Here is a 13,669-nt window from a genome sequence, read left to right on the forward strand (position 1 = left end):
TCAACAGCAAACAGATCCTTCCAATCCCACTCCCTTTTAGTAAGCAAAAGGGATTTGAGCCTTTGGCATGCATACCTAATTCATACGTCAGCCTGCTGGAGTGTTTATATAACCATCGTCACTCAGGGTAAAGAACCAGGAAGCCGAACTACAGTTGCTGACGCTGCTGAGGAAATAACAACATGTTATCCCAAGTATTCAGGGTTGTCTGCCCTCTCCCACTACTTAAATGTCACCCCGTGACATCTGAATAACTTTCTTAAACACGTGGTGACAGGGAACATAGTATGGGAAGGTAATGCACCATATTTAAAGTACTTTGGAAGTGATTTTGATGTGAACAAATTGCACCAATGGTAGTAAAGGCTGCAGGCTTTGGATGTCAAACACACGGCCTCCATGGGCAGGGCCAAAAGCTGTAGGGTGATGCCCCGTGATGAGATGAATACCATTTTAAAAATACTTAGAATATTTGTATGCTACCCATACAAAGATTATCTGGGTGGCTTATAATGTATATTTAATATACTGTACAGTAACCATGAAAAGAAAAAAAAATATATTGCAGCATTTAAACAAACAAACCTCAAGCAGCCTATAATAAAATCAATAAGACAAGACTCTCAGTCAGCACTAAAAATGCGAAGAGATTTTTAAATAATTTTAAAGGCCTGGGAAAATAAAAAGATCTTCACCTGGCACCAACACAGAGTACATGCCAGGTGGCGAAAGAATACCAGCTAGCGTGGCACCATCAAAAAGCCCGTGGTTCACAGCAAACTGCTGTATCTGGTCAGTGCAAGGATTTCTGCCCTACACATCCCCCAGTCTTGCCATATGCCCACCTACAACATCATTGGGCACTTTCCCAAAATTTCAGATATGCCCACTTGCCCAAAAGGATTTGCAACCCCTGTGAGGGCAGCAAATGTGTTGCACTCCCGATATTGTTGGATTACATCTTGCATCATTCCTGCCCACTGACCATGCAGGTTAGGGCTGATGGGAACTGGAGGCCAACAACATCTAGAAGGCACCATATTGGGCTATCCCTGCTATAGACCATGGCACCTCCCCACCTTCCTGACTCTTGAATCAGTGCTAGCAATGTACCAAGTGCCCAGGAGGACACTGCTGGCAAACTCCTCCCAGTCCCTCCATCCAGGTCTCAATGACACCAACCAGATTTGCCCCGGCACCCACAGTTAAATCAATGATTAGATATTTTATTGTGGACTAAGCCAGGGACTCAGCTACATCAGTAAAGGAAAAGCATTTTAAATGCATTATAACACTGTGACACCAGATGGCGCTGTGGAGTTCCGTCTTTTGGCAACGCGATTTCCCACTATGAGGTTTACAACGCGTTTTGCTGAAAGTTTTTTTGACGTGTCTAGATCCAGCCCAGCAAGCATTCAGTTGATGCCTTGTGGGTATCATATTCCAACATCTGTAGAGCATCCTTTCATCTTGTGCTCTGAGGAGGGCAGAACAGAGACTGGCCCCAGAATCCCATGATTTCAGAAACTGGTGTTTTAGGGGGGAAAACACATGGCATTGTGAAAGCTGTCTCCCACCTCCTGGGCATTTCCCCTCCCTGGCCACCAGTCCCTTGGCATGGCCACCCTTCCTGGAAGGCCCAGTTGTTCTGAGATACTCACTCCGAGAGAGAGACATTTAGATACTTCTATGTGGAGTGGGAGATATGCCAGCCCTCACTCCGAGAGAGGGCACATTTGGCAAGACCTCTCCCAGCACCCTCTTCAGAAAGCCAGGCAGGTCGGCCAGCAGGTGCTGGGACAGAAGGAGGGTCCTGTGTGCCAGCTGCAAAAGAGCCAGGTGGCCAGTGAAAGGGCAAGCACCTGCTGGTGCCAGCATTAAAATGGCAGCTTTATTGCTTCCTTGTTTGGGTTGCGTAGGATCCTGTCTTTACTCCCCCCTCCCTTGGTGGCTCCCTCCCCGTATCCCCGCTCCCCTGCTGCTCACACACCAGGCAGAGCCCTGTCAGCCTTCAAGGGGAAAGAGGGAGAAGAAAAATAACACTTGAATATGTATTTCTCCTGAAATGAAAGAATTACTGCCCGCATATGAGGCGGCAGACACCTTAGAATATATAAGGGCATCCTCTGCATACACAAGAGGCAGGTTCTTCAAGTCAGCTAGCTTGGGGGGTAGGAACTGGAGGGCAGAGGGGCCTCTGGGAGGAATCATGTCCTTGATGGGGCAGCATCTGTCTTTAGGTAGGTGCGGGTGGCTGTGGAATATAAAGGGGTTTTTGATTTTGTAGTGGATGGGTCTCCAGTTCTCTATGAAACAATTAAATACTTGGTGATGGGATTCAAGCCCACCTGGAACTAAGTGTCTACTGCTATGAAAGACCCTCCCCAAAATCCAAGATGCGTAAGCTTTCTTAGTGGTAAGTGAAAATAACCTGGCACAAACTCTGCGCATGCTTGAGGGCACTATTTTCTTCGTCAGAGAGGTCTTGAGGCACCTTAAAACATTTGTTAGGGCACACCCACCCCTCTGGAAATTATTTTCTTTATTATCACGTTTCAGAGAAATTCATAAAAATAATCCTCAAAAACTTAACATGTACTAGGCGCTAAAAGCACCCCTGCCAAAAGATAGACAGTCTTCTGACATTTTTGAAATATTACCTATATAGAAAGTAAAATAGCAAGGTTAGCCTATAGTTGCATACAACCCCAGTTAGACTAATCACTATGGCTGAAAACAGATCGGAGAGCTCAGATTAAACCTTATTGTATACTGTCCCCTGTTTAGCCCCCCCCCCCAACATCTCTTGTTCAAACTGGAAGATTTAACACACTGCACCCTGCGATTTTGCGCATGGATCTGAACCCACTGAAGTAAACGGATTTACGCGTATGCTGCCGAGTGGGGGGGGGGGGCGGGGGCAACCTTTGATGTCTTCCTTCCCCTTGAGATCACAAGTTCAAACCAACCCACCCACCCACCCTACTCCCTTCTGTGAAAAGTACAATTTTAACTTCTTCAGCATGTTCTCCTCCGTCCCCCGGTCACATTTTTTTTTTTTTGCCCCCAGACTCTTTCCCTCCCAGGAAGAGGTGTAGGAAGAAAAATCGCAACACCCTCTTCCCATCAGCGGCGGGCGGACTGGGATTGGCGAACTAGGGAATTAAGGAACATACTCCCCCCCCCCGCCGCCAGCGCCCCCTTCCCTGCCAGCATCTTGGGCAGGGCGCATGCAACTCACGCCCGTCTCTTCTCCACGCGCTCCCCTCCTTCCGATCAAGTGCAGAGTCAACTTTCTCCCCCCCCCCCCGCCGCCTCAATTCTCAGTGCATCTTGGATTGCTGCTCCGGATACCTGCTGCTCCTCCTTCCCGCACAGCTCTTTCGCGGTCTCCTTCCCACCGCAAGGATTTTGTTGTTTCCCCCTTTTTTTGGGGGGGGGGTGCCTGCTGCTGCTGCTGGTGGTGGTCTTCCTTTCTTCGCGCTCCCCACACCTCCTCCAGACCCACCTCTCTCTCTCTCTCTCCCACCCACCCCCCTTCTCCGCCGCGCTCTCCATGCTGGCGGAAGATTTTTGCCTTGAAACATGAAGGTCCTTGGCTGGGTGCATCTCCTCCTTAGCCAGTGCCTCTTGCAAAAGGTAAGGAGCGAGCTGGGAAAGGAGAAGGCGCGGGCGGCTTGGCTGGCTGGCTGGCTGGCTGGCGAGGGGGTGGCGGGCGGGGGAAGTTGCCGTCGCCCAAGAAGGCAGCCTTGTGCCCGAAGCAAACTTGCCCCTTGGCACGAGGGAAGGGAAAGGGGGCACCAAAGGAACCAGGAGAGATTTCTGCCCGGTCCAGAAAAGGCTAGTAGTGTGTATATGGCGAGGAGGGATTGCTTTAATTCTGGCCGCCGCCCGCATCCTTTCCCCAACTTTGACTCGACTCCGGGTTACAATTCGTTGGAATGTAAGCAGCAGAGACTTGACGCGTGTCTCGAAAGTTAAGGGAGACGCTGATTTCTGGGGAGCGGGGAGTCGTCTGTATGCATTCATTGGCGAGCTGGGCGGGCGGCTGGGTTGTGCGTGGGTTGCGTGTGTGTCCTGTTTTCTTAGCGTGGGACACAATCAGATTATGTAGCAAGTTCGTCTCCCCCCGCCCACAAAAAAGAAATCAGCACGGAGCGCTTGTGCGGGGTGTTTGGTTTGGTTTTTTTGGCGGAGTGGGGCGAGGAAGAGAAGAGATTGCCAAGCTGTAACAACACCTCCTCCGCTCTCCTCCGGGGCGACGGCCCGTCTGGCGGCTCCGCGGAAGGCGGCTCGCGAGACGTGAATCGTGTAAATATAGCCTGGCTGCCAATTCGGATCCTCTTCCCGCTTAGCCCGCAGACAGCGATGGGGGCGGTTGGGTGTAACTCCGGGTCAAGGCGCGCTCGCAATGCTCGCGCCGCGGCGCTTCGCAATGGCATCGTAAAAAGCCGAAGAGCGGCGGCTTGGTGACGCGCGGGCACCCCGAGGTCGAGTGGTCGGTCCAGCCGAGGGCAGCGCCGATCTTTCTTCCCGAACTCAGACGTTCAGGCATCGGACGCTCGTGTCATATTCCAGTACAATACTGCATATTCTTTCAACTCCCATAGGGCTGAAATGCGCACGGAACGCGCTCGCAGGCGCGGCACAAGCGAGCGAGGCTCCGGCGCCCGCCCTCACGTACCCGTTGTGTGTACAAACGCGCGCACGTGGTCGTGCAGTGCCACTTGGCTCCCGGAGGCAGGTGGATCAGTACGGAGTTGGTGTGCAAGGTTTGCACGTGGGAACACCATGCAAGTGTGAATAGACTGCACCTACACGTCCGGGTCACACCGAACAATAGCGATTTCGTGCAAGGTGGTGGGAAATAGTGTATGTGTGCTCACACATATTTCAGACTCTTGTTCTGTGAGTTGTGCAAAGTGTTAGACAGCTGAATAAACGTACCTAGCATTTGCTAAGATCTGGGGCTCTCAGGGCAGATCAGCCCATCCAGACCTTCCACCACAATCCCAGCATTCAGAGTTTTATTTCCATTTCATTATCTACAAAAACTGGTTTCCACCACTTTTTCAGAACCCACTTCCACTGGCTAGGAAAAGAGGTACATTTTATTCCTCATGACATGGCAACTCCCCTGCTCCCCTCTTTTGAGGTGCTTCTTCTGGTTCTAAACTGAGTAATTTTAGACAGAGCTTTGACCTTTTGCACTGGGTGTTCCTGTTGCGAATTTAGCTTGTCTCAAATGCCATAAGCACTGCAGAACCCTGGGAGCCACTGTTGCTTCCCCCAGAGGATCCAATGCACTAGTTCCAATTTGCTCCTCTTGAGGACAGGATGGTTGTTTGCTTGGTGCAAGCCCTCAGAAAAAATCAAACTGGAACCCAGTTCAGGCACAAACCCTGTCCCCCCTGCCCTTCTGACCTTGACGCCCATCTTCTGAATTACAATCCAGTCCGAAGAGATGTCTTCCATAAAATGCATCATTCTCTCTCTTGCACATACGTATGAAAGGGGATGTAACAGCCAGTGTGTTGCTGTTGGTTCTGTTTCTCCAACATGCTTACAGATTGTGGCATTAAGTGTTTCTTTGTGCCTAGTATATATAGTATACCCCTTATTGGTTAAACCAGGGCCCATTAGCCGTTCCACTTGGAAGCTTGCTCCTCTAATTTGCCCAGTTTAAACTGAGTGGAGAAGCACTTAAAGCAAAGTGTTATTAAATAATTGCAGAGACTCCCCCCCTCCTACTTCCATTCCCCTGGGCTTCGGGGCTTCTTTTCTTCTACCAAACATGCTGCCATATTTTTTTTAAGTGACTTTTGGGAGCAGAAATGACCTGGCCCTCGTGATTTGGAACTTTAGAACTTCCCAATTTCTCTTTAGACCAGTCAAATAATAGCTTTCAAAAAAAATCATAAAATTTTGATTCTCTTCCATCTGCTTCATACACATCCGCTGGTGTGCAGTGTGTGTGTGAAATAATTCTTTCACAGGTAACAGGCATTGCAGTTTTTAGTGCTTGCAAATGGGGAGTTAAGAGCTTTGGTTTCATTTTTAATTTTTTTCTCTGCCTGTGCCTTATTTTTCTTTTTATGGCATTGTAATGTTGCAGGGAGAAATAAGGAACGGGCTCATTAAGCACCAGGCCAGCGAGAATCGGATTTCATGACAATCAATTTTTACTTTTCAACAGTTTCATGAATGCAAACCCCTCCCCCACCCTCTTTTCTTTCTCAAGGAGCTACATACAGACTTTTGCAAGGTTAGATCTAACTAGTTTGTCTTTCTTGGGCTTATCTTATTCTATGTAGCAAGATGGGGAGGAAAACATTATTTGGGGGCTACCCTCAGCTTTCCATCAGCCTGAGAGCACTGCTTTTAAGAGGCTGTGGGGGGACCTTTGTTTTAATCAGATAACAGCAATTTTTGTTGCTGGCGTGAAAGGCAGGGAGATCAAAGGAATGAGGTGTGCTTTGGGTTTGGAAAGAAGGTTTAGCTACTGGGGTTTTTTTGAGCCCTGCATTAGAGAAAAAAACATTCAGTGAAGGTACAAATGAGATGCTTTCCTGATTCTCAAACTAGGTCTTGTGCGATGTGTGTGTCTGTGTGTGTGTGTGTGAGAGAGAGAGAGAGAGAGAGAAGAAACAGTACTGTGAGCTCAAAAAAAGCCCAACATCTGGGTGGGAAATCCGCAGCCCCCCAACTACACCTCACTGGATCATCAGTTGTTTCAAATAAATATTACCAGCAAAGTTAAGGAAGGATAAACAATTCAGACACCAGTGCCTGGTCTATATTAACTTCTCAGGCTGCAAGCCGCCACTATTACTGTGGAGGTGCCCCATTAAAATGTGGGGCTGCTTTTGTGGACTTCAGTTTTTTATTCACTTCCTTTGTGGCCCCATTATAGTGCATCTTAGGCAGACAGCATCCCTCTTCAACTACATTTCTAATTTATCCCAACATTTTCCGTGTTGTCCGTACCATTTAGACAAATGAGATTTTGCAGTTGCCTATAGAACCAAAACCTTGCTGTGAATGAATATTTAGAGCAGAGCGCAGCAATATGCCATTCTTTCACCTGAGAATTTGGTTGATATTGAAGACCATTGGAAGTTTTTCCTTGCCCCATCTGTGCTTCCTGGTTTCCAGTCTACCCAGCAGCAGGCAAGGAAGTCTAAGATCATGATGTGAAATCCAAAAAATAATAGTGCTGAATGTTGTAGCTGCCATGGTAGCATTTTTGGAGTTTCCCTCAAATAAACAAAAGAAAAGGAGCAGTTTGCTAGCCCTCAAGATGTGGACTCTAACTTAAAATAATGTCTGAGTGCTATCTGGTAATATTGATCTACTAACAGGGAATTGACTTCCCTAAAGTCAGGGGTGCTTCTCATCTTCCTTTGTATCTTCCAAGAAGTCTGTGATTGTGTTCATGGGGATTGTGTCCCCTTTTATCTTCACAAGATGATAACTAACTCAAGACTGCTCAGTGGGCTTGGAATGTAGATTTAGGGTTTCAGATTTATTTGTTTCTTTTAAATGCAGAATTGCCAATCACGTATATAAGTATCCTATCTGTGGCTCTGAGGATGTTGAATGTGATGCTGCCACCTCAGAGTAAACTTTGACTGAAAAGCATAGCTAAGTGAAATTTTACTCACCTATTTCTATCACTGAGAGAATCAGATTCAACTTTATGCAACCTTTGGCCATAAGGAACTCAGGATGTTGCTTAATACCAGGTCAGCTATGGACAGACTGTGGACATCATGTACAGTTAAAGCACATTCAACCCACATGTAAAGCACATAATTCATCCCCGAAGGATCCAGGGAACTGTAATTTTCCCTTCACAGAGCTACAGTTCCCAGCACCCTTAAGAAACTACACTTCCCAGGATTCTTTGAGGCTAATTGTGTGCTTTAAATGTATGGTGTGAATCCATCTAGCCCAGATGGATACCTGAGAGCAAGCCTGGTGTGAGAAAGAACGACTTGGCATGAGTACCCTATCCATTACCAGGTTTGCCCAGTACCAGAGCTTAGTGCTGAAAGGCTCTCTGTCGACCACCTACAGCTGTCCTTTGCAGAAAGGGCATGTGTGCCCCACAAGGCAATTGCTAACAAGCCAGTGTACATTACATCTCTCTGAAGATGCTAGCATTTTGGCACATGGCAAGCTCTGCAAGGGGGTTCAGCTGAAAATCTTGTTGACTCTCAGCCCAGAGTTCCCTTTCCATGCTGATCAGCCTTCAACCAGAGCATTTTGTCAAGTTGAGGTGGGAACTCTGATTATCCACAAACCAACCTGAAGTTATTTTAACAAAGTGGTGGTGGGGAAATCTACAGACTTCAATAGTTGATACTGCTTTTTGAAAACAGTTCAGTTGATGTTGAGCTTCTTACCCAAATGTTGTTTATGGTGTTTAACCAGCACACAGTATTTTGAGATATTTCTAACTTTGCTTTTGCAAATTGAAAAAAGCTTATTAATGGCAGCCCCCTGCGGTTCAGCACCATCCGGGTCAACAGGACCCTGTCCATTAACTTGTTTTGTGCTTGTGTACATTTCTGTCAGCAGATGCTGGGAGATTATGAGGAGTGGGATCTACAGCTCTGAGCTAAAAAAAAAAGTAAGAAATCCCCAAACATTGCAGGATGGAATAGAATAGTGCTAATCTGCTTGGTATGCTTGCATTGTGGTTGCAAAAGAGACAGTAGAATTTTGAATTTACTTTACCAAGGACTAGTATGTTGGAGGAAAAGAGGAACTGGGTGGGTAAAACATTAGAAATAACATGATCCAGAAGTGTATGAATGAAGAAGACCAAAAATGTAGCAAGGAGGTAGGGTTGGGGGATGTAAAGCAAAGATGTGGCCTTCCAGCTGTGACTGGATTCTGCTTCCCATCATTCCTAACCACTGCCTATGGTAGCTGAGGCTCATAGGATTTGGAGTCCAGCAACATCTGGAGAGCCCCTGTGTCCCTCACTCAGCCACCGACATCCCAAGAATCTCATTTTGGAGTGTTTAGAAATTGCTACTCAATTTTGTACATTGTGTGGTGAGAGGTGTCTCTTTGTCATGAGGACCGCAGTTCTGCTGCTTTTGAAGAATGAAGGCTGTACTGAACTAAAAGCGAGGGTTCAGATTCCAGAAAACCATATTCGTCTATTATAGCAATGCAGATTTCTGAAATCCAGCCTCAAATATCAACCTAATAGTGGTGTTTAAAAATGTACAGTGGAAAAACATTGAATGTTGAAAAGGAGAGATTTGGAAATTGCTACAGCAGAATCCCTGCCCTTCCCCTTTCCTGATTCCATCTTTGTTTTCTGTAGTTCCTCCAGTGCTTTTTTCTGGGGGGACGCAGGGGAATGCATACCCCTAAACATTTTGTGAATCTTTGTACTTTTATCCATGTTACTGTATTTCTTTTTCCCGATTTGAACTATAAAATGGTGAGCCAAAACTTTTTAAGGAAAAAAGCACTGAGTTCTTCCCTATGTTCCGCTCATATACTGCCTCAGTTCTTTGGAGGCTAGGGGCGGGGAGGGGCTGATGGTCGCAGCAGGAGGCAGACGACCTCAGGACTTTTAGAAAAATGATTCCTGGCCCTACAGAGGAAATGGGATTTAGTTCAGAGCCAAGAGATCAGAGATGGGGTGCAGGACAAACCTCTACTTTGGTTTTTCCACTCGGTTTGCTTCAGTAGGGTGCATTTAGTGCATCACTTTCCCCCATATGAAAATGGTTCTAATAACATAGAGCAGGGGTCATCAAACTTTTTCAGCAGGGGGCCGGTCCACTGTCCCTCAGACCTTGGGGGGGCCAAACTACATTTTTTTTGGGGGGGGGAATGAACAAATTCCTTTCCCCACAAATAACCCAGAGATGCAGTTTAAATAAAAGGACACATTCTACTCATGTAAAAACACGCTGATTCTCAGACCGTCTGCAGGCTGGATTTAGAAGGCGAGTGGGCTGGATCTGGCTCCCTGGGCCTTAGTTTGCCTACCCATGATGTAGAGGCACCCTTGCAAAATGCAACACGTTTAACACATGTCTGTCTCTAAAGGAGTTCCACAAAATGAACATCCTATTATTTTTCTGACCCAAGGACAAAGGCATGTGTCCTCATCCTCAGATAATAATGCCTGTCCTTTTGCTGGGCTTGCTATCTTGCTGTGTTCGGCATTGCCCTGTCCTGGGGAAAGGGCTGGCTTCGTTTTCTTTTCCATTTATTACGCTCAATAGCCACTTAAAGTAGCTGATGGGTGCCTGGAGCCCCGACTGGCCCTGCTGTTTCACAGGGTCATGCGGTGCCAGATGTTCCTGCATTTAAACAGCTGCCGTAGCCTCATTTTGATAAAATAATAAATCCCTCCTCTTTGGCTTTAACCCCTTTCTGGCTCATACCACTCACAGCCAGTGCTACATAGCAACTTGGAGCTATTCACGTTCACACTGGATTGACATAATGATATGAGGGGCAGGGAATTTTTTAACCAGTAGAGAAATGGGCCTGGATTGTAACTGGAGGGGGAATTTGTTGAGGCCTTGAAGTTGTTAGCAGATGTATAGAAGGGATAATTTTGAAAGGGGTGGCTTCTCCTGCTATTACAGCAATATTATGGAAAAAAGGGAACACTGAAATTCCTCCTCCAGTAAAACTGATTCAGTGCACCGGAACCCTGCTTTTCTTTGAATCTTGCAACCCTGGCTAGAGTAGTAACTGGTGCTCTTGTCCATAAGACTGGTGGTGGGCACTGTAGGAGTTATCCTGCCCAATTCTGAACTGAGCAAATCTAAGAAATATTCCCCATCTCAGCAGTATTAATTAGCAAGGACACACTTCTTCATTAGCCACAGCCTTGTTAAGAGCTCATTGTCTGACTGGCTCCCCCGTATTGTAATTGGGACTGGTAGGTAAACAGACAAAACACTGTTCTTATTTTGGGAGAGAAGCAATCATGTAACATGGGAAACAGCTTTTTCTAATGGATGCAGCAGCTAGGTTCAGAAGGGCCCTTGAACACCTTAGAAAATGAGAAGCAAAAGTTAAAAGTGTGCGCTTGTGGACTAAAAGAGTGGGGAGCAGGCTGAGAGCCAAGATGCCTGAGGGATGTGGCTGACTTAGGCCCTCTGGAAACAAAATGGCCGCTGCATGGCTGCTGCATGAAATGGCACGTGTGTGACAGGCTCCCAGTGGAGCAAGCTGTGCGATGCCATAATCAGTGCTGGCTCACCTTCCATACAGATGGAGTTCTAGGCAGCCTTCATGTTCTATCCTTTAATGTGTGATGGGATTCCTGCTCTATTTGTTTTGCCTTTTCCTTAAGAAAGGCCCAGGCCCACATAGAACTAGTTTCATCCAAATGGCGAACACAGAGGTGGGCCTGGAGCTGGGAGGGTGAATTTAAGAACCTTGCTTGGTCACGGACCTCCTGCCTAAGTGATGTGGCTGACTCGGGTCTGGCCAAGTTGCTCTTTGTTGGCCTCAGTATATAAAATAGAAATGGAAATGCTTTACCTCCCACACAGTTGTTGGGAAGCTGAAGCTGAAGCCCTAAAAGCATTTTATATTATGAACAAGCAGTATGTAAACCAGGCTTCCTCAACATCAGCCCTCCAGATGTTTTGAGACTACAATTCCCAGCATCCCTGACCACTGGTCCTGCTAGTTAGGGATCATGGGAGTTGTAGGCCAAAAACATCTGGAGGGCCGAGGTTGAGGAAGCCTGATGTAAACCATTAATAAATGCATCTGTATGAGTATGTGCCTGTCTCAGGAGGCATTAACACTTTTAGCCTTATTTAGTCAGTCCTATTTACTCTCATAGTTCCAAACTGAACCCTGGAGTTCTGGCTCCTATATTCTTCTGTATTTTCCACCTCAGTTTAGGCTTATGCGCTCTTACTGTTTGCCCTGCTCTTTCCACACAGAGGTCTGCACTTCTGTGGTCTGTGTCTGAGTGTTGTTGTGGTTGGGTTTTTTGCCCCAAGTTTCCCCCGCAAAATCCTGCTCTTTAAAGCTCAATCGGAGCAACTGCCAATTCTGGTTTTCCACTGGTTGACTTTGCTCCAACTGAGCTTTAAAGAGTGGGATTTTGCGGGGAAAGCTCAGGAGCAAAAAAAAAAAAAGAAGAAGAAGAAGAAGAAGAAGAAGAAGGTAAAAAACTGGGGGGGTGTTTGGATAGAGAACTTTAAATTGTAGACTGTGCCTGGAAATAGCGGAGGAGAGTTAAGTGTGGATAAGCCCTTTGCCTCATTAGACCCTCACTCATTACACATGCAAAAATGTGAAAGGCAAGTATGTGCATCCAGGAACTGGGCGGGGGAAAACAACAGTGCATTGTGCAAGCCTAGAAGGCCATATTGGAGATCCAGGGGTCACTGATCTAAGCAAGCCTTGCACACCCTTTTGTCTGACTATCAAGGGGCGAGTGGACAGAAGCTGCTGTCACTGGCTGAAGAGAACCTGCTGTGGATTTCCTTTTCTTCCCTCTCTTCCGCTTTGCACCTGCATGCTCCATGTCCATCCAGTAAGGGGAGCTCTTGATTTCTATTCCTCTCAGTTTCCATTCTAGCCCCCTTTTAGCTTTAACTCAAAGAAGCTTATTGAGAATTGGGACAAGCTGTAGTTGGCATAGCCAGTTTTCAGCCAGAATGTGGACCCCTCAGAATCCCAGCTGTTTTTACTTTGTTTTACAGTTTTGTTACTGGTATTTTCTTTTATATTCAAGCATAAGTTTCTAGCCCTTATGACTGTTGAGAGATGTGTTTCAGATGTACAGTGCCTTTCTAAAAACTCGCTCCTTCTGTTTTGTGTAGTTCCTTCATGGCTTCCAGTGATACTGCTCTCTGCATATACCGAACCCAAACAGTACGTCATTTGGCAACACCTGGGAGAGTGTATGGGGTGTGTGTATGTGATCCCCCCCAAACTATTTTAATTGGTCACATTTTATCTTGCCCTTTCTCCAAGGATAGCTGATTCAGAATAAGACATGCAAAACAAACTAATTTGAAAATGTTTGAATGATAATCCATATTGTAATTGATTCTGAGTTAAAAATCTTGAGTTTCCATTTTGCAGGATTTGGAGAAAAAGTCCTGGCCCCAGCAATACCAGGAAAAAATCCTGGGAACAATTTGGAAATCTAGGGAATTCCCTTCTCTGCCCTGTATTGATTAAATGTTAAAATAAGACTACCTCATGCCTTATTACTTAAGAGATGCCTTCTGTTCTTGTAGAGCAGGGAGAGTCATCAGGCCTAATCTGGCCTGCCAAACCTCTAGATCCATACCCACCTCCTCCCATCAGGTCCAGCCTGTTCTCCCTAAACTGCTCTTTCCTTGCTATTGATCTGCAATCCCTGTTCAGTTGTGCAGCACTTCCTGCCATGTGATCTCTCCCCACCCTCCAGATTCTGCTCAGCTGATTGCAGGTTTCACTACTGCTGAGCAGTAATCTTTCACTTTGTAGTTTGGCTCCATTCTCCACCCATATGTCACTCCTGCCCAAGAGACTGTGTTCCTGGGGGGTGGGGACCCACCCCACCTTAAAGCTATATAAAGAAGGCCTCCCACTGTTTTATGTTCCTACCTCATATTACTTCCATAGAACTGATATATACCATCAGCTCCCAGCATTTAATACAGCA

General features: G+C 46.5%; 1 protein-coding gene across 5 annotated transcripts in view; it reads left to right on the forward strand.

The window, feature by feature from the left end:
* The first annotated feature begins 3,532 nt into the window (after window positions 1–3,532).
* Window positions 3,533–13,669, forward strand: part of NXPH4 (neurexophilin 4) — a 456,035-nt gene continuing 445,898 nt past the window's right edge. The window contains exons 1-2 of one of the 5 annotated variants that reach the window (XR_013836209.1): window positions 10,463–10,927; window positions 12,837–12,888. Coding sequence is in view for 1 of the 5 variants with exons in the window: in XM_079967112.1 (XP_079823238.1) it covers window positions 3,586–3,639 (54 nt within the window). In the remaining 4 variants the exon portion in view is untranslated. The other 4 variants (XR_013836207.1, XM_079967112.1, XR_013836208.1 and 1 more) reach the window with 4 other exon arrangements.

This window comes from Podarcis cretensis (assembly GCF_951804945.1).
Source record: "Podarcis cretensis genome assembly, chromosome: 2".
NCBI classification, from domain to species: domain Eukaryota; kingdom Metazoa; phylum Chordata; class Lepidosauria; order Squamata; family Lacertidae; genus Podarcis; species Podarcis cretensis.